General features: G+C 33.6%; 2 protein-coding genes across 2 annotated transcripts; one reads left to right on the top strand and one right to left on the bottom strand.

The window, feature by feature from the left end:
* The first annotated feature begins 552 nt into the window (after window positions 1-552).
* LOC8273570 (cytochrome c oxidase copper chaperone 1) lies at window positions 553-2,865 on the top strand. The gene is made up of 3 exons (XM_015726943.2): window positions 553-700; window positions 2,161-2,196; window positions 2,396-2,865. The coding sequence occupies exon 3, from the start codon at window positions 2,415-2,417 to the stop codon at window positions 2,655-2,657; it is 243 nt and encodes an 80-aa protein (XP_015582429.1). The 5' UTR covers window positions 553-700; window positions 2,161-2,196; window positions 2,396-2,414; the 3' UTR covers window positions 2,658-2,865.
* Window positions 2,866-3,222: 357 nt separating this feature from the next.
* Window positions 3,223-4,515, bottom strand: LOC8273569 (metallothionein-like protein type 3). Its single transcript, XM_002531668.4, has 3 exons — window positions 4,365-4,515; window positions 3,836-3,883; window positions 3,223-3,517 (listed from the first exon to the last, which is right to left on the bottom strand). Exons 1-3 carry the CDS (start codon window positions 4,412-4,414, stop codon window positions 3,415-3,417), a joined length of 201 nt encoding a protein of 66 aa, XP_002531714.1. The 5' UTR covers window positions 4,415-4,515; the 3' UTR covers window positions 3,223-3,414.
* Between the last annotated feature and the right edge of the window lie 16,594 nt (window positions 4,516-21,109).

The following is a 21,109-nucleotide window of genomic DNA, read 5'->3' as shown; positions in this document are numbered from 1 at the left end:
ATTAGAAATGTAATTTAGTAATCAATAAATTGATAGAATAAATTATAAATTATACATAAACTTAAATTCTACGTGTCAAAAATAATACACATATCAAAATAAAAATTTTATGATTAAAAATTAAGCACACGTACTAAAAAAAATTTAAGTTTCAAAACTAATATATATATATATATATATATATATATATATATATATATATATATATATATATATATATATATATATATATATATGCAAAAGCAATTATATCTATATTATATTACAAACTTTTGATAAATAATAGAATTATAACAAAATTATTTTAATTTTATAGAAGATGATATTATTTTTATAAATCTATCAATATATATACATAAATCATAGACCTATATAAAATTAATTAGTTTTTAGATTATTATAATTTTCATAAATAATAAAAACTATAAAAATATTTTATTTATAAAAATTATAAAAAATTATTTTTAAATATAAAATTTAATGGTCTTGAAAAAAAAATACAATAAAATTACTTCATTTTAAACGAATAACACAGAATTCAACTAAAAAATAATAAATAAGAAAAAACAATCGAAAATCGGGTCAGGGTCCTTTTCTCCTTCTTCGCTTTTCTAGTTATACTCTCGCTTTTTAGAGTTATAATTCAGCTGCTCAATTGAAGGAGTTTCGCTTTGTCAATCTTGCCTTTTCTCCTGTTAATGTAAGCTAAGAACTCAAAGTTATTGATTCTTGTCTTCTTTTATTATTTTATAATTGCTTGTTTTGTTCTCTTTTGTTTTGTTTTAATTGGGTATTAAGAAAATTGAAATTAGAATTGAACCTTTCTTTACTTTCTTCCCCCAAATTTATAGTTTTTATTGGACTACGGATACTCATTCACTGCTGCCATGTCTGACCCATTTTGTTATTTCTTTTAGCTGATAGAATCCTACCCAGCTAATGCTTTGGTGTTCTTTCTTTTGTTTCCTAGAAAAATATTTAAACTTGATATGATATTGTTCTGGTAATTGATTGGAAACTTGTGAAATGGGGTTTTGTTTGATTTGTGGTTCTAGTTTTGGGATTCTTAACAAACTGGACTCTGTTTGGAAGGGGTTTTCCTAGTTTTTGAGGGTTTTATAAGGTTTTGGGAAGGTAGTAACAATTAGAAAGTAGGATTGTGAAGGTTTTCTAAAAAAACCTCCAAAACCCTTTAAATTTCAACACCCATTTAAACCACCAAATTGGTGGGTTTAGGGAAGGAATTAGCAATTAGAAGTAGTTTCTTGTAGGTTTTTAAAAAACTTCAGAACCCTTCAAGTCTTGATGGGTTGAGGAAGTAGAGGTTAAAAACATACTTTCTAAATCTTCATTTACCATCCATCATACTCAAATAAAGTAAAATTAAAAACTTTATCTTGCCTCCTAAAAAAAATGTTACCTCATTTACTTCATAAAACCTTATCTCATTTACTTTATAAAACCTCATCTCATCCTATCTTACCCCATCTTTGTTGAACGAAGTGTGTTGGTAGCTTCCTTTTATGTAATTGCTGCTTGTTCTATTGGTTAAGATCATAGATTAACTGATTTTTTTTTAATTGAAAATTTCAGTTAGAAAAGAATGAGAGTATATTTTCAGGGTAAAAAACTTCATGATGTTAAAAAAGAAAATGAAGCTCCTTTTGGGTGTATGCCTCTTGTTTATAAACCAGAGGATTTTAAAGATGCTGATTATATAACAGATGCCATCTTGCTGTGACATATAATTACATGCATTTTGAGCTACTCATGACTTGAATCTTGTAGCTTAGTTTTGTAAATCTTAGTTATGCCTCTGTCTTATATGGGGTGATTGTTTTGGTTAATTCCTATTATGTTGATAAAATTGGTTAATATGGACTGAAATAACTGTTCTACGAGTTGCTAGAAGGATAATTATTATGTAGTAGAATAATTTTGAGATAAGAGTTAGCAGAATACTTCGTTTCAATTTTAGCCAGAGGATATGCTATGCAGCAATTGTGTATTAATTTTAGGAGTTGCAAAGGAACGGAAGATTAACTTTGAAAAGCGTTTTACTGATATTAGGTTGTCTCTTTGCACAAACGAAGGCAACATCAAGGCTTTTGTTATGTGTATATTTTGACATTTCTTTTTCTTGGAAATGCATTTTTGCAGATTGCTAAGAGACGACCAGAGTCCTTCAAATTCTAGGTGAACCTGAGTTTCAATTTGCTACACCTGAATAGTATTTTTAGCAGTATTGTATAACTACATGGAAATTAAAATGTTCTGCTACAAAGTGTAAAATGAATATAATGCCATATTGGTTTGGCGTATTTATTTATAATGAGTATTTTCCCTTTTGTTATTTTTCTTTGAATTTGATTTTCCTTCATTTTATTTTCTGTAGAATCTCTGTTCTAATAACAATGGGTGGGCTGCCTTTGCAAAGTGCTTCCTCTACCTTAGCTTTGTCAGGATCAGAACAAAATAAGGGTTCGGCAATTACGCCATCTGTACCGGAATCAAAGCCGAAAAAGAAGATATGCTGCGCCTGCCCTGATACTAAGAAACTAAGAGATGAATGCATTGTGGAACATGGTGAATCGGCTTGTGCAAAATGGATTGAGGCTCATCGTCAGTGCCTTCGTGCTGAGGGCTTTAATGTTTGAGTTTTAGATTGTGAGTTGATAAACAAATACTATTTTGGGATATAGGATAACTTCTTTTGGAATCACACATGCCTTATACCAGTCGAGAAATAAAGCAAGAAAAGGATGGCTTTTCTTGACAAGTTTATTTGTTTTACCGCCTACATTTAACTAAAATTGTGAACCAGGATTAACAATTAAATGGATGTATACATTGATTAAAACTTAATATTTTTGTCTGTCTCATCTTTCGCTGGTGCTGGTCTTCCGACGTATATTGCAAGATGCCATTGTGCAACTTGCCGCTTTCTGATCTTTCATAGACATTGTTTTTGAGCTATACTAACTCAAATAATGGTCGTTTGTTGTCCTTATTCTGTTTGAATCTGTTGTATGATTAGCGTTTGCTTTGCTTCTTTGAGTGATTAGATATCGCAAATGGACCATTAAACTTTTCTCAAGAACGTTGCCCTGCTAGTTCTTTTTTAGGGCTATTATATTATGCTCCTTGGGGTAGAATAAATGTAGAAGTATAGTTTATAATCAGATTAGTACGCACAAGAAAGCTAAATAATTGGAAAAATTATGACTAGAAACACGAGTATACTAGCAGTTAGCATTAACTCATTGAAACACACAAGGCTATAGATATGGCCAATATGCAAGGAAACACACTTTTCCACGCAGAGTATTACAACAGCAGGCACAAATTATTTAACATAAGTCTACAACATCAGCAAATTCCTTGCAACCACTCCTCACACTGTCATTTTCGAGTTTAATGACCGCAAGTGCAGTTCACACAAGTGCAGCTAGCACCGCACTTGCACTTGCCGTCATGTTCGGCTGCTGGAACCTCCATGACGATAGTTGAGACAGAGCTGCAAAAAACAGTATGAAATATTACATTAGTATCGATTTGCAAGTGAGCTTGTCTGCTGCTTTCAGAATAAACTGAACTGGTCTAGCATGAGTTCTGTAAGAGTGCATAACCATTGATCTCCAGGCTTTCATCTTTTCATTTCCTTTTCTTGTTCATTACATGATATTACTTTTCTTTGTTCAAATTAATGGGGCGAGCTTTATATTTTGTTCTCTTGAATGAACATTGTATAATACTATTGCAGCATAAGTAATCTTCTTGGTTAAATAAAATCTCATGGCTACCGTTTCTATCAAAAGATGTATGTATAGGGTACCTCTTCTCAGTCTCAACAACGTCAGCAGTGTAGCTGCTGCCCTTCTTCCTGCAAGTTTCGAAGTGCATAATGTCAAATGATTCATACACAATTCTATAAATAATAAAGTAGCTACAGCAGTCTGAAATATAGAAGAATGATCAAACTCAAAAGTATAATCTTTATCAGAAACTATTGAGCATATCAACGGGTTCATGGTTGATTTTCTTCAAGTCAAGGGAGAGAAAAAGGCCAGAAATTCAACCTCTAATCGGTTAATATTAACCTATTCCTGATAGAGGTGGGTACATATCTTAACTTAATAACGTTTCGACATGCATAACACACTAGATACTCGATCATTACATAAAGTTCTTCTGGAAATGCAACACAGATATAACATGTAGCTAGAAAGTACATATTAACAAACATAACAAGCACAAGCATGAGCGCAGTTCATCTTCCAGAAAAAACACGTAACATATAGGTAGCTAGCCCTGAAGTTGGAGCTGCTTAACAGAAAGATTGGTCCGAGAGAAGGAACACTTACACGCACTGGCTCTTGTCGGCGCAGTCACAGTTGCCGCAGGTGCTAGACATGGTGAGTTATGTAGATCAGTTAAAAGAGACTTGGAGATTCTTGAGTAAGCTTGGAGGTGAATGGCTATGGATATGGCTTCAAGGTATGCAATATGGGCATGCATTTATAGAAGGTTAATAGGGAGGATGGTAGGGTCCATGAGGATGGGGTGGGGTCGGCTATGGAGGGCCCACATTCATGGGCAGGAGGAGAGGAGCACACGCCTCTCAAGGAAGAAACCGAAGCAATCTTGATAATGGAGGAGGTGCATGCTTGGCTATCTGTATTATCCTCCTCTCGTGTCAACTTCATTTCTCTTTTTCCAAGAAGAGAAGTAGCTGTTTTTGGTAGATATGAATCTTATTTCTTTTCATGTTTTCAGTGAAAGATAGACTTTTTAATCATTTTCAGCTTGTATAGATTACATCAATGTTTAACAAGTGGAGACAGCTACATTGCTGAGCATAGAAACTGTCTCTCTTTTCTTTTTTACGATACAATTATGCTAATAACAATTTTGTTTTCGTATATAAGGTATTCTTTTTTCTTTTCTTTTTTTCTATGTAAGGAGGGCATTAAACCCAAAATAAATAAATAGATAAATAGAAAACGGAAAAAGAATAACCATCCAAAGACAAATGGAAAAAAATTATTACTATTGGTATGTAACACCTAAACTATTAGATGAGTGATACATCTAAGCAAATGGATGGGTCGAGTCGGATTCAAATACAATTATTTTAAATTTCGAATAATTTTAGATTTGAATATTTCAGTTTAGAATTTATTGGTTTCGAGTAATTTTAAATTTTGCTAGTTTTAAATTCTGATTGGGCCGTGTTGGAGCTAGATTGGGCTCAGATCTTTATTGATTCTTTTCCAGGTTTAGATTATTATAGATCAAATTGAGTCGGGCTTAAATAAAATCTAGTTTGGTTTGGTCATATTCAAATTAATTTATCGACTTCGGATTATTTTCGGTTTTTGATAGTTTTGAGCTTGAATTTCGATCCCTTGTCATTTAGGTCTCAGATCGAGTCGCTTCGGGTCAGAGTCATTTCGAGTTCAGCCAGTTTCAATCTCAAATCATTTCGGGTTTAAATATTTGACTTTTTATTAAAATTCAAGTTTGTACGTGTCAAATTTTAAGCAAATCAGAGCGAGTCTTTTGGATTCGAGTCAAGACTCTACCATCTTTGAATATATCTCGAGTAGTTACACTTAAATAATAAAAAAAAGACTCGATTTTATGATTTTATAATTGCTCCAAATATCACTTATCTAATATAGAGCACTGTATACCAAAAGTAGTTGAAAAGAAGTATTAAAGGCAAAGGCATCTAGGCAAGAACAAACCTAAAACATATCATAACTTTGACTTAAATATGAACAATATAAAAATATTCCATAGACATGCTAGATGGGGAAATATTTTTAGAATAAGGTTTAATTTGATCCTTTTAACTTTGGAATCAGATTCAATTTGTCGTCTTTTACTTTTACAACCAATTTAATTTTTTAACTCCTTGAATATGCTAAATTTAGCTTTTTTAAGCGAGTTCGTTGGATATGCTATAACAAGAGTATGATAAATAGCAAATTAAGCCTGATTGAAAAGTTTGAGAGCCAAATTGAACTCCACCGATAAATTGAAATGCCAAATTAAACTTTATTCTTTTTCTAAGTTAAAAATAAAAAAGTAAATATAAATTTTACTGGCGACTATTTGGATTGGGTGTATAAGAATGTAGAAGTATTTTGCAATGAATGTACAAATTTTCCATCACTATCACCAAACACTTTTAAAATAAAATAACTGCATTTTCACTAGAAAATGAAAGCATATATAGATAAGTTTTTATAATCCAACACCAACATTTCACCTCTTTATCAACCTCCGAATAACTTCCACCAAAGTCACCTATTTATCAATCTCCGTATAGCTTCCATAAACTAATTCAAAATCTAAAATATATAACAAAAACTTAATTTACAAATTTAATATATATTAAATAAATTATAATTCAAATTATTTTTAAAGGGTCAAACTGGACTGCACAAAAAGTTAAGTAGCCAAAATGAGCTGCTGTTAAAAGTTGGGTGGCCACATTGAACTCTATAGTGCGTGAATTTCACTTTCTTAAAGGGCTATATTGAACCTATTCAAAGAGTTTAAGGTTAAACTGACTGTAAAAGTAAAACAAAGAATCAAATTGAACCTGACTATAAAATTTAAGAGCTAAATTTTTCCAGCTATACTTTTTGGTGGCATATAGAGGGAGAAAGTCAAAGCCTTAGGCCTACTCGAATTGAAACCATTAGTTTTGATTCCAATATGAAAATACTTCGAATTGAAACTGTTATTTTTGATTCCAACCCAAAAAAATTTCTGTTAAATCATTTTAATTAGTTTTTCTTTGGATGGAATCAAAACCGTGAACTAGAATATACACTGGTCTTAAGGGCTACAAAACCGTGAACAAACAATTCTTAAACTGAAACTACATATTCATAAATCATGTCCAGACTTACTGAGTGTACATGAGCGACCCTTAAGATGTCAACTAGTCTAATTGAGTATAGTGTCGACCATACATGACAATCTTGTAAGCTCCTATGAGACCACAGGACAAGGTAGTATAAGTAGTGCAAAAATTGCCAGTTATACTACAGATCATTGTGAAGATGGCTACTATATGAGCAACAATCTTTATTTAATGCACTTAACTCTCTCATTTTATGTATGTATGTTTTTCTTTTTTATTGTTTACATGTTTGTATTTGTTTTGTTATGTCATCTTAATGTATATTTCATGTGCATAATTTCTTTTTATATATTACGTGATGTTTATATGTTTAATGTGAGGCCTAATAGCCTGAATAATCCAAAGCTTTATGAAATTTTGTTATTTTGTTCAATTCTTTAAAAATTATTAGTTTACCCATGATTTAGTAAATTAAGTACAATTTTGGCCTGATTGAGTTATTTGTCAAAATTAAACAACGCGAACAATGACATGAACGCCAATTAGGAAATGAGAAATCTGAATTGATGGGTTCTAGTGCCATATTATTTATACATGTTACTTAATTGTGATTCTCATTTTCTAAATTGTGTTCATGTTACCATCCACGTTGCTTAATTTTGACCAGCAACTCAACTTGGCTAAAATTGTACTCAATTGGTCAAATCATGGCTAAATTGATGATTTTTAAAGAATTGGCCAAAATAGCGAACTACCGTAAAAATTTGAATCTTTTAAACTATTAAGCCTTAATGTGAATGTAGTCTTTTAATTTTTAAAATAATTTTTTATTTCAATTTATATTTTATATTTTATAAATATTAAAAATAATATTTTCACATTAAATATTTTATTATATTCTTATGTGTACATAGACTTGTAGGTTGTCTAAATTTCTTTTCAACATTTTTTAGTAGTTGAAATATAATCAATTTTGTAAGTATTCTTTCATTGTTTAAGGCTTTTGGTTATTAAAATTATTTTCACTCATTAATTATATTTTTAAAAAATTTTCAGTAGTTTATATGTTGACTTTTTTGTATTTCAGTTTTTATATTTTATATCTTATATGTCCATTTTATTATTTCGTAGTGATGTGGAATGTGAGTATGCATATCATTTGCAGAATGTCCTCATTTAAAATCTTATTCATGTTTCCAATTTTGGAAGTTTTTTACTTAGACTTAGTATATCTATCACAACAAATAGAAAAGTGATATGTATTATGAGCATTTTACACTTTGGTATTGGTTGATTGATACATACACCATTATTTAAAATTAATGAATATGTGCTAATTATCTATTAGTTTGGTCTATAGTTAGGGACATACATCAAGTCTAAGAAAAAAATTTCCTCTAATTTTTACATTTGATTCGCATAAAGTGTCAACTAAAAATATCTTTTTGTTAGTTAACACGATCAAAACACTTTTAGTGTCTAATCGTACTTATTAATCATACTAAAGCTAGACCGGTTCATAATCTTAGGTACCCGCCTGACTAATTCATGCCCGCTCGAAAGTTTTCGGACTTGGACACATATTTTTTACATTAGACACGTCCAAACCCGAACCTAAAAAAGATTGATTATTTTTTGAACGGACTTGAAAATAATAGTTTTTTTAGGCCCGTCAAGTAAATCCGATTCAAAATTATAAAATAAATATTTATTTTAATGATGAGCGGGACTTAATTGAAATTTTAAACCCATATAGTTAGGCTGGTCCGATCTTAGACTTAGGTTTGAAAAATTCAAAACCGACCCGACAATTGAATAACTCTACTAAAGCCTTAACCCTCTTGTTGTAGCCATCCCTCTACATAAAAGACAAAAGCATCAATGGAGAAATATTACATATATGGACATAATTTTACTTTTCTTTTCATATTTACCTAAAAACCCTCAAGTTGTTGTAACGAAAGGAAGAAAACCCCAAAATGTCACTCTTTATATGTATTAATTTTAAATACAATATTTTTTTTTATATATTTCCATATTTATGCTTAATTCATATAAATTTCCAAAGTATATTAAAAACAAAAGAAGTAGAAAAAAATGGCTTCTCCCCATTTCAAAATTAGCACTTTCAATTCCTCTAAGGTGTAATGATTCACAATATTAAAAAATTTAGTAATGTTGATAATTTTATCTAATTCTTTAATTTTAATAAATTTAGTCAAAATTAATAATATTTTAATTATCATAGCCAATTTTCAAAATTGAGTGACATAACAAATAGATATGGTAAAATTATGTAATGGGCTAAATGTACATACCAAAAAACTATTAGCCTAATAACTCAAAAATCCAAACCCTACTTTTACAATTCTGTTTAATTATTAGTTTAAGAATTTGATTGTATGGTAATTAAAAATGCAGTGTGGGGGTAAACAACAAATAATAGAATTTAAAGGTTAAAAGAGTAAAAGTAAAAGGAAAAGGCATTTGGATATCGAGAGATCTTACTCTATTTAAATAAATCTAACGGTCTGAAATCATCACCATCCCTTCTGCCTTTCTTTCTTTTTTTTTTTTTCTTTTGTTCATTCAAAATATGTAGAACTACTAAAGCTTTTTGAAGCTCAACTGTACCATATTAATCACCATCCATTAATTACCATTATCATCGCCATCGCCATTTTTTATCGTTCATCACCTTCATCGCTTTTTTCTTTCCAATTAAAAGAACATGAAGCATTCACAATCACTAAAAAGAGTAATCCTAAAAAAGAAGAATGAATTTGTGACTTTTATGTTGATTAGATTTTTCTTATAGTCTAATACTTTTGGTGCTAGAGGATATTGAATTTTGCTAATCACGTGACTGTTTTTTAAAATTTTTATCCAGGTTGATATTCTGATTTGTCCTTGTTTGGATAATGAAGGCCGTGTTGTCATTTATAGCTAATTTGGAAGAAAGTAATATATATCAATCGAATTAAATATGTGAATTTTCATCATTTGTGATAGGTTTGTTAATTTAAAAAAAAAAATAAATTTGTATATTTAATTTTGTGTATTTGATAAGCACTGTAGTTGCCAAAATTAAAAGGATTAAATAAAATTGTTAAAATATGCAAAAGTTTATAATTTTTAAGTGATTAAGTAAATAATTCTTGCCATTTGTGTTCCAAGACATGAGTGATTTCAATGATTTCCTCGGAACACGAGTGATTGCAATGATTGTTTCTTGGCGAAGCAATGCCGATGAGTTTCACACAATTCTAATGCTCTTTGGTTTAGGGTGCTTTAAGGAAATGAGTGATGCTACATAGCCCATCAATTATCTTTTGTCCACTTAACGCGGCATCTATTATTTTTATAAAATTGTCTTTTAATATTTTAAAATCCAGAGATAGTTTTGTAAAAGCAATGAATGCCATATCAGGAAACTAAAAAATGAGACAAAAATGATAGGATGTTTAGCATTTCTCTAAAAAAAACATATTTTTCTACCACCGATCTCCTGAATGCGAGGAAAAATAGATGTGGCTCTTGGGTGTGGAATAGTTTGATTCAAGGGAGAGATATTTTGAGGTCATGATTGTTATGAAGGGTAAGTGATGGGGAGACAATTTGTGGACAAATAAATGGATTTCCAAAACCACAATGATATATCAAGTGAGACTTATGGCTATATAATAATGTCTACTTATTTATGGAACCTATGATTTTATATAATAATATATATATGATTTCATACATATTACTGTTTGTGTAACTTTCCTGAAAATCCCAACTTTAAAGTATCTTCAAACACACGCTACAATCCCGAAACCCATATCCTTAAGGATTTCTTTTGAAAGATAGAAGGAACTGGGATCTAGAAGAACTTAACTGCCTCTTATCCTCATTACATAGAGATGCTGTGAAGGAAATTCATTTGGGAACCCATATATAGCCAGGATGATGGTTAATTTTGGATCCATGACATGACAAGAAAGGAAAACTCAGTCCTAGAAGGCGAAGCTATAGTGATTCTTTGGATCATCTGCAGAAATTTTTGTGTTTTCGGCGATCGGTAATTTTACGGTTGAGAACGAGAGGTTTTAGATTCAAATCTACTTTTTTCGGTCAATTAGCTTTAATTTATATATGAAATATTGCAAAAGTTTTGGTTGTAATATATATTTGATATGGAAACATTTATTGACCTTCTGGAATGTTGAGCACAACTAGCTAGCTCCTTTCCAATTGAGGCTCCTTTTCAATTGAGATAACTGAAGCCTCTGCATGTCAAGAAGGGATTTCCTCGAGATTGGAGATTGGTTGAGTCATCATCCAAAGTGGTTGTGAAAAACTGATTAATAAAGCATTAATAGGTTTCTTAAAAATTATACTTTGATTTACTACATTGCTGTTGATGGATCTAATATATCCTTTATAAGGAGGATATAAGTTTGTTATAATAGAATAATAGCAAAAAATATATGACAGCTACTTGAAGATTATATTTACAAGGGAAAAGGCTAAAAAATGCCCCTAACGTATAACCCCTGGTGCAGATTGGCCTTTCAAGTTTTTTTTTTAGCCAGTTGCACACAATATCTCGTGAAATGGAGTTTTTAAGCCCCTCTTTAGAACGGAGCTGAAGATCGTTAAGACTCCCGTTAAATGGAAGTGAGGTGGCAAATAGTAGGATCTACAATCCAACGAAAATCCATCACCATCTCCCCTTCTCTTTCATCACTTTCCTTTTCATGGAAATTAAGGAACCCTAAATTAACCAATTGATTCCAATTAATGTCGACATCACCATCATCAAAAACCACAAGAAGCAATGATAGTAAGGTTCTGTGAATGTCGATGGTTTTGCGAATGTCGAAAGTTACAATCGTCGAAGGTTCTGTGAAGGCTGAAATTTTGGACGTCAAAGATTGTGTGAATGTCGAGAAGTGGTGTAAAAGTCGAAAGTGTGGAGATAGAAAAAAAGATGAAACAGAAGAAATAAAAGAGATTGAAGATTTGCAGAGTTGATTTACAAACTGAAATGGAAAAGATATGAACTGAGCTGAGGAATTTGAAATCTAGCAAAGAAACAGAAATTAAAGATTTTCAGAGTTGTCTTGTTAATTGCATTATTAGCTTGGATTGTTTATAGGGATTTGGTGGCACAGTGTTCTTTTTTTGTGTAATTTTGTTAATGGTTTGAGAAAATGAAATTATGACACTTGATTAGTAAAAATGCTGCAAATATCTTTCATTTCTTCCCTTTTATCTTTTTCTCTTTCTTTTTCTCTATCTTCACACTGGCTATACACTGAAATGAATTGTTGTAAATGGAAAATATTTGCTAAACGACATTGATAATCATAACCAATGACCAAAAAGCAATGACATTAGCATACTTCAGTCAATATTGAGCTAAAGTATCAACACCAATTGCTCATAAGCAAATAACAACAAAGTAGCAATAATATACAAAAGTTATTGGCATCCCCTGTTATTGTAGCTTAATGTTGCTCTAAGGCATGAAACACCAAAGTAGCAACAAAATTTAAAAAAAATGCAAGCTCTAAGGCACAAAACACTAAAGTAGCAACATAATACTCAAAAGAGATTGCTTGCTCTAAGATACAAAACACCAAAGTATCAAAAAATACAGAAAATGTGCTCCAGTCAACTATTGGTAAACTATTGGTCTGTTGTAGTAGCATCACTAACTATCTTGCCTTTCTTCTTCTGTCTGCCTATTAGTTGCTCTTTCTGAGCTTGCAACTGTGAAGAAGTAATTGCAACTCCTACTCTCCATTGCAGTCCTGGAGGTTCAAATGGCAGGTTAGTAGTAAATGTAACTTCTGAGCCATCTCTAGTGAATTTAATTGTCCTTGTAATGGATGATGCATTCCTTTTCTCTTTGCTTCTTCTGAAGTCTCTTTCACATGGTATTGAGAACCTAGTTTGAGGATCAGTTTCCATTTCCTCTGCTTGTAGACCTTCACTAATTACTCTTTTAGTAGTTTTTCCAGGCTGTGAGTGTCAAAATGTCAGACTAAACATTCCACAAACTAATATTTCTAAGAAAAAAATAAGTATGAAAAGTTCACTGACATTATAAGTTGTTCTTCCTGTATCCAAATCCACATGACATCCAAAACCAGTTGTCCTCCTTGAATTTGTTACACACTGTCCTCCTAAGCTTCTTGCGCTTGGGTTTGATTGCTAGTGTCTTGCTTTGGCGATTCTGGTGTGCTTGATGGACCACTTGCTGGTGTGCTTGCTGGACCACTTGCTGGTATGCTAGCTGGACCACTTGATGATGTGCTAGCTGGACCACTTGATGCTATGCTTGCTGGAGCACTTGTTGTTGTTCCTTATGAAGTTGAAGGCAAACAATTGCAGTCGTTAGAATTTTAAAAATTAAATAATATAAATACTCAATGTGATGCAGAACTATGTATTTTACCTTCTTATTCTTATTTGGACACTTAGTTCTATTATGTCCTTCTTTTGTACACAACCCACAACTCTACTTCTTGCCCTTCCTAGTAAGCTTTCCACTTTTACTGCTTGTATTAGGCTCATTTGATCCTCGAATTCTCTTCTTTCTAGGCCTGCCAGGCATCATAGTCAATAGAGGAGGTTCTATTCCCTGGTATTCCTCACATCTCATAAACCTTTTACCAGGGACTGACAATAATGGCAACTCATATGAGGCTAGATAAGTTGACTTATGATAAAAATGATTGATATATGAAAAAGGATCAAGCTTGGAATGATATAGAGCATAAATGGCATATTGGCATGGGATTCCTGTAAGATCCCATGCCTTACAGGTGCACAACTTTCTATCTAAAAAGACTGTGTGCTTATTGTTACCTTCCCCAATCTCATAACCATCCTGACCATTGAACACTACTCTGCAACCTGAAGCATTTTCTTTATTATCTTGGAACAAAGCCATACAAGCTGGACTCCACTCATTAATCCACCTGTCAACCTTTTTCTTTTTTCTTTAATTCGATTCATTGCTTGTAGCCTTATTTCCTCTAACATACTAACTATAGGCTTATGTCTTGCCTCTAGTATCCAGGAGTTAAAACATTCGGAGATGTTATTATCCACCATGTATGACTTGGATCTGCTAGAGAAATAGGCCCTGCACCAACAATGAGGTGGATATTTCAGAAGGGTTTCTGCTGCCTTCTTTGACACTTCACCAAGAAGCTCTAAATTATCTTTGAACTCCTCCTCAAATGTGCTCCAAGCACAAATCCAAAACTTTTTCTTCAATCCCCCCCCCCTCTCCATTGCTTAGACCAGTTGGAGTAAATGTTCCTTGCACACCATCTGTGCTCAGCAAGGGGTAACACATTCTCCACAGCATCAATGAGACCCTAAGGCATAAAAGAGTAACCAATACTGTAAAAGGTTGTATAGTTAAAAAAAAGGGAAAAGGCTCAAAGTTGCCCCTAACATATAACCTCTGGTGCAGATTGGCCCTCCAAGTTCATTTCTACCCAGTTGCATACAAAGGTTATACATTAAGGGCAACTTTCAGCCTTTTCCTAAATAAAAATACATGCAAAGAAAATAAAAAATGCTGACCTTTTGCATGTCAGAGATTACAGTATAGGCTGCTCCATCTCCAAGTTCAAGTTCTTGCTTTAGCCATTGCAAAAACCATCTCCAATTATTCTTATTCTCTTTGTCTATCACTGCCCATGCGATAGGCACCATATGATCATCACCATCTTTGCCTACTGCAGTAAGAATCTGGCCCTTAGTAACCCATTTTAAGAAACATCCATCCAGACCTATGATAGGTCTGCATGTAGCCTTCCAGTTCCTCTTAAGAGCATCAAAACACAAGAACATCCTCCTAAACACCCTTTTTCCTTCTTTCAATGCTTCCTTACATAATTCAATCTCTACTTTTGTACCAGGATTCCTTCTTTTAAGTACAACTGCATATGCTTCCAAATAACCAAACTCCACTTTGAAACTCCCATCCATTTCTTGGATTATCATCCTCTTAGCCCTTTTACACTTAGCCCTTTTAACAAGCTCTCTACATCATCTTTCATTTGTTTTATCTTAATTAAATGGTTTTTATAAATCCTACCCTTGAAATAATTGGCTAAAAACCTAGCAGTAGCACTAGGGAGTGAGAAATCCCTAAAGCACCTATGCTCAGGTATTAGTGTCTTTACTGCTAATCCATGGTTTTTGCTATCTTTTGAAATGAAAAGCACAAAAGGGCAGCTTTCCTCATTTATACATTTAATCCTAAGTCTAAATGGTTCATTTGGATTGATTTTTAGCTTAACATCTAGAGCTACTCCATAGTTTGCTATTGCTTGTCTAGCCTCATTAGTATTAGCAAATGTCATTCCAAGCATGAAATGGCTTTACCCATCACTTTCATCATATCTGACCCTCTCTCTAGGTGCAAACTGTTCAGGATCAGTTTCCTCATCACTAGATTCTTGACTTCCATCATTTTCATTTATGTTTGCACTATCATCTTCACCATCCTCTTCCTCATTGCTAATATAGCTTGTAGGTCCGGAACTATTAACAGGTTCTTCAGTAACAATAGACTCGGGTTGACTAGCATCAACTCTACTATTTGGATTGAAATAGCTACTCTGTGTAGGCATTTCATTGTTAATGTCTGCAGCAGATGCATCCATATCAACATTCTATTCAATTCCCAGAATATTTGGTTCAAAATGTTAGGAGTTATCAACATAGAAATCTATTTCTCCTACCCAATTGTATTTGCTAATGTAATTCAAAACTCTCCTAATTCCCTCATCATCTTCAACTAAATACAATCCATCTTCCATGTCTTTTCTAAGTTCAAGTACAAAAATGCGTTCTATATTTGCATACCCAAGCAAATTCCTATATCTATCCTTAATATGTTCATAACAGAGGAAGTCAGAATCAAAATCATAAAGTATATCAATATCACCATCTAGATAATCAATTTTTAGATGTAATTGCCATCTACCACCATAGTTAAATCTCAGATTCACAACACCAGACATTCTGCATAAAATAAAATAAAAACTTTAAAATCATTTTCCAGGATTGGCTCAAGTAATAAACAATGGTAAAGCAAACGTGAGGACCACTATTTCGAAAGGGACAACTCAACATATAATATTAAAAAGCAATTACATTTCAAAACAGAATAAAACAATGAGACCCACATGTTTCGCTTTAACATACCTGTTAACTCCAACTTGCAAACACAGCCGTAACTCACTTTGTTGCTATATGGTTGAGTGGTAATTTCTGTATTTCTTAGGGTTAGAAAAAATGACCTTAAATCGATCGATTTGGTTATTGGGATTCTTTAGAGCAAGTTACAATCTTCCGTTCTTTACAACAATAACTTTCATCCACCATTAATTTTTTTTTAAAAGGAAAAGATGGCTACCAAACATGTCCCGCTTCTTCATGAAGTTGTTTCCTTACACGTGGGTCCTACCAACGGATATATAATTTAAACTTAACGATTTTTGGCTCAGTTCTAAAGAGGGGCTTAAAAGCTTTGTTTCACGAGATATTGTGTGCAACTGGCCAAAAAAAAAACTTGAAGGGCTAATCTGCACCAGGGGTTATACGTTAGAGGCATTTTTGAGCCTTTTCCCTATTTACAAAAGATAATAACATACTAACAAATATATGACTAGCTGTTAGTTGACTTGGTAGCTGTTAATGGATCTGGTATATCCTTAACACACCCCCGCAAGATTGAGGCTCCATTGGAGACTCCGATCTTGGAGCGAAGAATAGTAAATTGGTGACGACTCAAGGCTTTAGTGAGGACATTTGCAAGTTGATCTTTTGTGGAAATGTGATAAACATGAAGGTTGCCATTTGCTACACATTCCCAAACAAAGTGATAATCAAGTGAAACATGCTTCATTCATGAATGAAAGAATGGATTGGCACAAAGATAGGTAGCACTTGTGTTGTCACAAAACGAGGAAGGAGGTTTGGGCAGTTTGATTCCTAACTCTTGAAGAAGATTTTGAATCCATAATATATCAGCAGTGGTGTTGGCTATTGCTTTATATTCCGCTTCCGATGATGAGCATGGAATAGTCTTTTGACGGTTGGATTTCCAAGAGATAGCATTAGAGCCTAGGTAGATGAGATAAGCTGTAGTAGAGCGACCATCATCACGATTACCACCCCAATCTGAGTCACTAAAGGCTCGTAATTGCAAAGGAGTTCCTTTATGCAAGAAGAGGCTAATAAAAATAGTGTTTTTCAAATAATGAAGAACTCGTTTCAATGTTGTCCAATGTAGTTCAGTAGGTGAATGCATATATTGAGAAAGGCGATTGACGACAAATGATACATCTTGACGAGTGAGAGACAGGTATTGTAGACCACCAACCAGTTTTCTATAAGGAGTAGGGTCAATGGAGGCCGAACCATCTTTAAGTAACAAAGGTGCTGTGGTACACATAGGAGTAGTAACTTCTTTAGCGCCAGCCATTGAGAATGATTTAAGAAGATTAGTAATATGTCGATGTTGAGACAGGAAAATTCCAGTAGGTGTGTGAATCATCTCAACACCCAAAAATTGATGAAGTATGCCAAGATCTTTTAGAGAGAATCTGCAGCCAAGTTGTGAGACAAAAAATTCGAGAAATTTGTCATTGTTACGAGTCAAAACTATATCATCAACATAGACATAAAAATAGAGACAAATGCCATCCATATTATAAATGAACAATGAAGAGTCTGCTACTGAATTTTTGAAACCAAACTGAAGAAGAAAACGCTTGAGCTCTTGGTACCAGGCTCTAGGAGCCTGCTTGAGGCCGTACAAAGCTTTCTTTAACTTACAGACATGATTGGGAAGAGAAGAATGAATGAAACCAGGTAGCTGAACCATATAAACATCATCAATAAGATTTCTTCGAATAAAGGCATTATTAATATCCAACTGACGAAGTTTCCATCCATAAGCAAGAGCTAAGCTAAGAATCAGGCGGATTGTAGTTGGTTTGGACACGGGGCTAAATGTCTCAGAGTAATCTAAGCCTGGACATTGATGATATCCCTTGGCGACAAGTCGAGCTTTATACTTAGCAATTGTTCCATCCATATTTCTTTTTATACAGAAAATCCAACGGCAACCAACGAGATTCTGATTTTCTCGTGGTACAAGATCTCAAGTGCCATTGTGTAGAAGTGCATCAAACTCATCTGACATAGCAGCACGCCATTTCTCATCTTTCATTGCTTCAAATAAATTCGTAGGTTCAAGAGTGGGAGGAATTAGATGAGAAGTGACGTGATTCATAAATTTTGAATTGAAATATTTTAAGTTTTGTGTGCGAGTATGTGAAGGCCGAAGATTATAAGGACGTGGTTGAGGAGAAGAGTGAGAAGAGGAAAGGGAATGTGGAGAAGAGTTTACTGTTGTGGTAGTCATTGTTGAGTTGGAAGAGGATGAAGTAACATCATTAGTTGGATTTGGAGGTGGATTATGTGTGGGAGTCATCGAGTGTAATGGAGTAGGAATGGGAATCATAGTAGTTGGATTCAGATGAGGAGAAGTAGATAGAGATGAAGAAGTATTACTTATAGGGATGTCTGCACATAGAGATTCCAATACTGGCAAGGAGTCTTTTTGATGGCTATTACTATCCTGCATGGGAAAAATATGTTCAATAAATCTGACATGACGAGAGATGTAAGTCTTTTTGGAAATGTGATAAAAATAGATAGGCAGATTGACTTCTGGAGTAACCAAGAAAAATACATTTGCGCGGATTGTGTTTGAAGTTTGGAAGTATTGTAAGGTCGCAGCTAAGGGTAGCATAAACATCCAAAGATTTTGAGGTGAGAATAAGATGGATTGCGATGAAATAACTTTTGATAGGGTGACTGAAACTTAAGGACTGAAGTTGGGGGGCGATTGATCAAGTAAACAGCTGTTTGAAAAGCATATGACCAGTATGAAATAAGAAGGGATGCAGTATGAAGAAGAGCTAGACCTGTTTCGACAATATGACGGTGATGTCTTTCTGATGTTCCATTATGTTCAGGTGTGTATGGAGGCGTTTTGAAATGTGAGACACCATGAGAGTTTAAAATGGGTGAGAGAGAAAGATATTCTCCACCATTATCTGTGTAAATAGAGATAATTGAATGTTGAAAAAAAATTTCCACTAGTAACTTGAATTGAGGAAACAAAACAGCAACATCATATTTCTTTTTCATTGGATAAAGCCAGATATATTTGCTATAGTGATCAACAAATATTAAATAATATCGAAAACTATCAATGGATGTATTAGTAGGAACCCAGACATCAGAGTAAATTAATTCTAGAGGTTTAGAGCTGTGAAGAGAGTTTTCAGAAAATGGTAATTTATGACTTTTATTTAAAGCACAAGAAGTACAATGAAACTTGGAGTCTGACAATGAATTGAACTTCAAATCACTAGAATGAAAAATTGAAAGAATAATAAGAGGAGTTGGATGGCCTAAGCGTTTGTGCCACTCATCAAGTTGAGATTTTGCGGTATGATAAACTTGAGGATTTATTAAACTAGGGATGCAATAGACATCATTAATGTTCTCCCCGCGAAGCATTTTCGCCCCCGTGCGCAGATCCTTGACATGAAAATGACAGGGTAAAAATTCAAGTGAAACATTATTCGTTTGACAAAATTTAGAAACAGAGATTAAATTATTCTGAATAGATGGTGCACAAAGATATTACCAAAGCAAATGTAGTGTTATTATGAGTAATTTTGGTGTTGCTAATGTGAGATATCTGCAAACCTGAACCATCACTAATATTGAGTTCATCTGGACCACCGTAATCTGAAAATTGTTGCAGATTATTTATATGTCCAGTAACATGGTGAGATGCGCCAGTGTCGAACAACCATTGTTGAGACGAAGGCCTGTTGAGAGATGTCATGTTGACAGTAGGCTGAGATATTGATCACGTGGTGTAGAGCCAGCCTGCACATTGTTGTTTCGAAAAAATCGAGCTAGTTTACGGCACTCATGAGTTTGATGACCTGGTATCTCACAGTAATTGCAAAAGAATGCTGATAAATTTGGAGACTTGTTTGAACGAGGTGAATTCCAATTAGAGCGGCTGTTGGAGGTGGATGAGTTTTGGTTTCTGTAGTTGGTGTTCTATGTGTGGCGATTGGAGTTTTGGCTAGAGCGAGAGTTCCATGGACAATTTTGATTTGAGTGATGAGTTACTTGATTAGCTGTTGCCAGGGTGATGGATGGATCTGTGAGTGTTTTAGGTTTGTTTTCTCGTTCAAAAGCCTCCAACTTATCAAACAATTCATCAAAGGTGATTGGATTATCACGCAAGTGGGCTGCAGCAGCAACAGAAGCAAAATCTAGTCCGACCCTGGGAAGAACATGTATGATTAAGTCTTCTTCATCAATGGGTTTGTCAGATATGGCAAGAGCGTCAGCATTGGCTCAAAAATCCTGCATATAGTCTGTGATTGAGCGAGTGCCTCGTGGGTTGTTGTGAAGTTTTTCTTTGAGAGACACAATGCGAGTGCGGGATTTGTTGGCAAATAGAACATAAAGACGATCCCATGCTTCTTTGGAGAAGGTAACATAAGAGATGTAAGATTGTATGTCTGCTGCACAGCTTCCTAAAATGGCATTTAGAATTAGTTGATCTTGTTTGTATTAGAGTGTAAATTCTAGGTTTCATATGGTTTTGGTACTGTCTTTTGGGTCAGGAATTGTTGTTGCAGGTTTGGGATTGGTGCCATCAATATAGCCCAGTAAATCATAGCCTATAAGAGCTGAGTGAAGTTGGGTTCTTCAAACATAAAAATTGGATTGGGATAATTTAGTGGGAAGATGTAAAGGTGCGTTGAAAGATATAATCTGAGTGTTTTGAACTGAAGAGGCCATGGATGGATCGGTTTAGAGAGCTTTGATTAGCTTCTTAGGCTCTGATACCATAATGCATTAATAGGTTTCTTAAAAATTATACTTTGATTTGCTACATTGCTGTTGATGGATCTAATATATTATTTACAAGGAGGTGATAAGTTTGTTACAACAGAATAATAGCCAGAAATATATGACAGCTACTTGAAGATTATATTTACAAAAGATAATAACATACTAACAAATATATGACTAGCTGTTAGTTGACTTAGTAGCTGTTGATGGATCAGTCATCATCCAAAGTGGTTGTGAAAAACTGATTAA

Source organism: Ricinus communis, chromosome 9 (assembly GCF_019578655.1).
Source record: "Ricinus communis isolate WT05 ecotype wild-type chromosome 9, ASM1957865v1, whole genome shotgun sequence".
Taxonomy (NCBI): domain Eukaryota; kingdom Viridiplantae; phylum Streptophyta; class Magnoliopsida; order Malpighiales; family Euphorbiaceae; genus Ricinus; species Ricinus communis.
The sequence above is the reverse complement of the archived record's forward strand: the minus strand, read 5'-3'. Positions and strand labels throughout refer to the sequence as shown.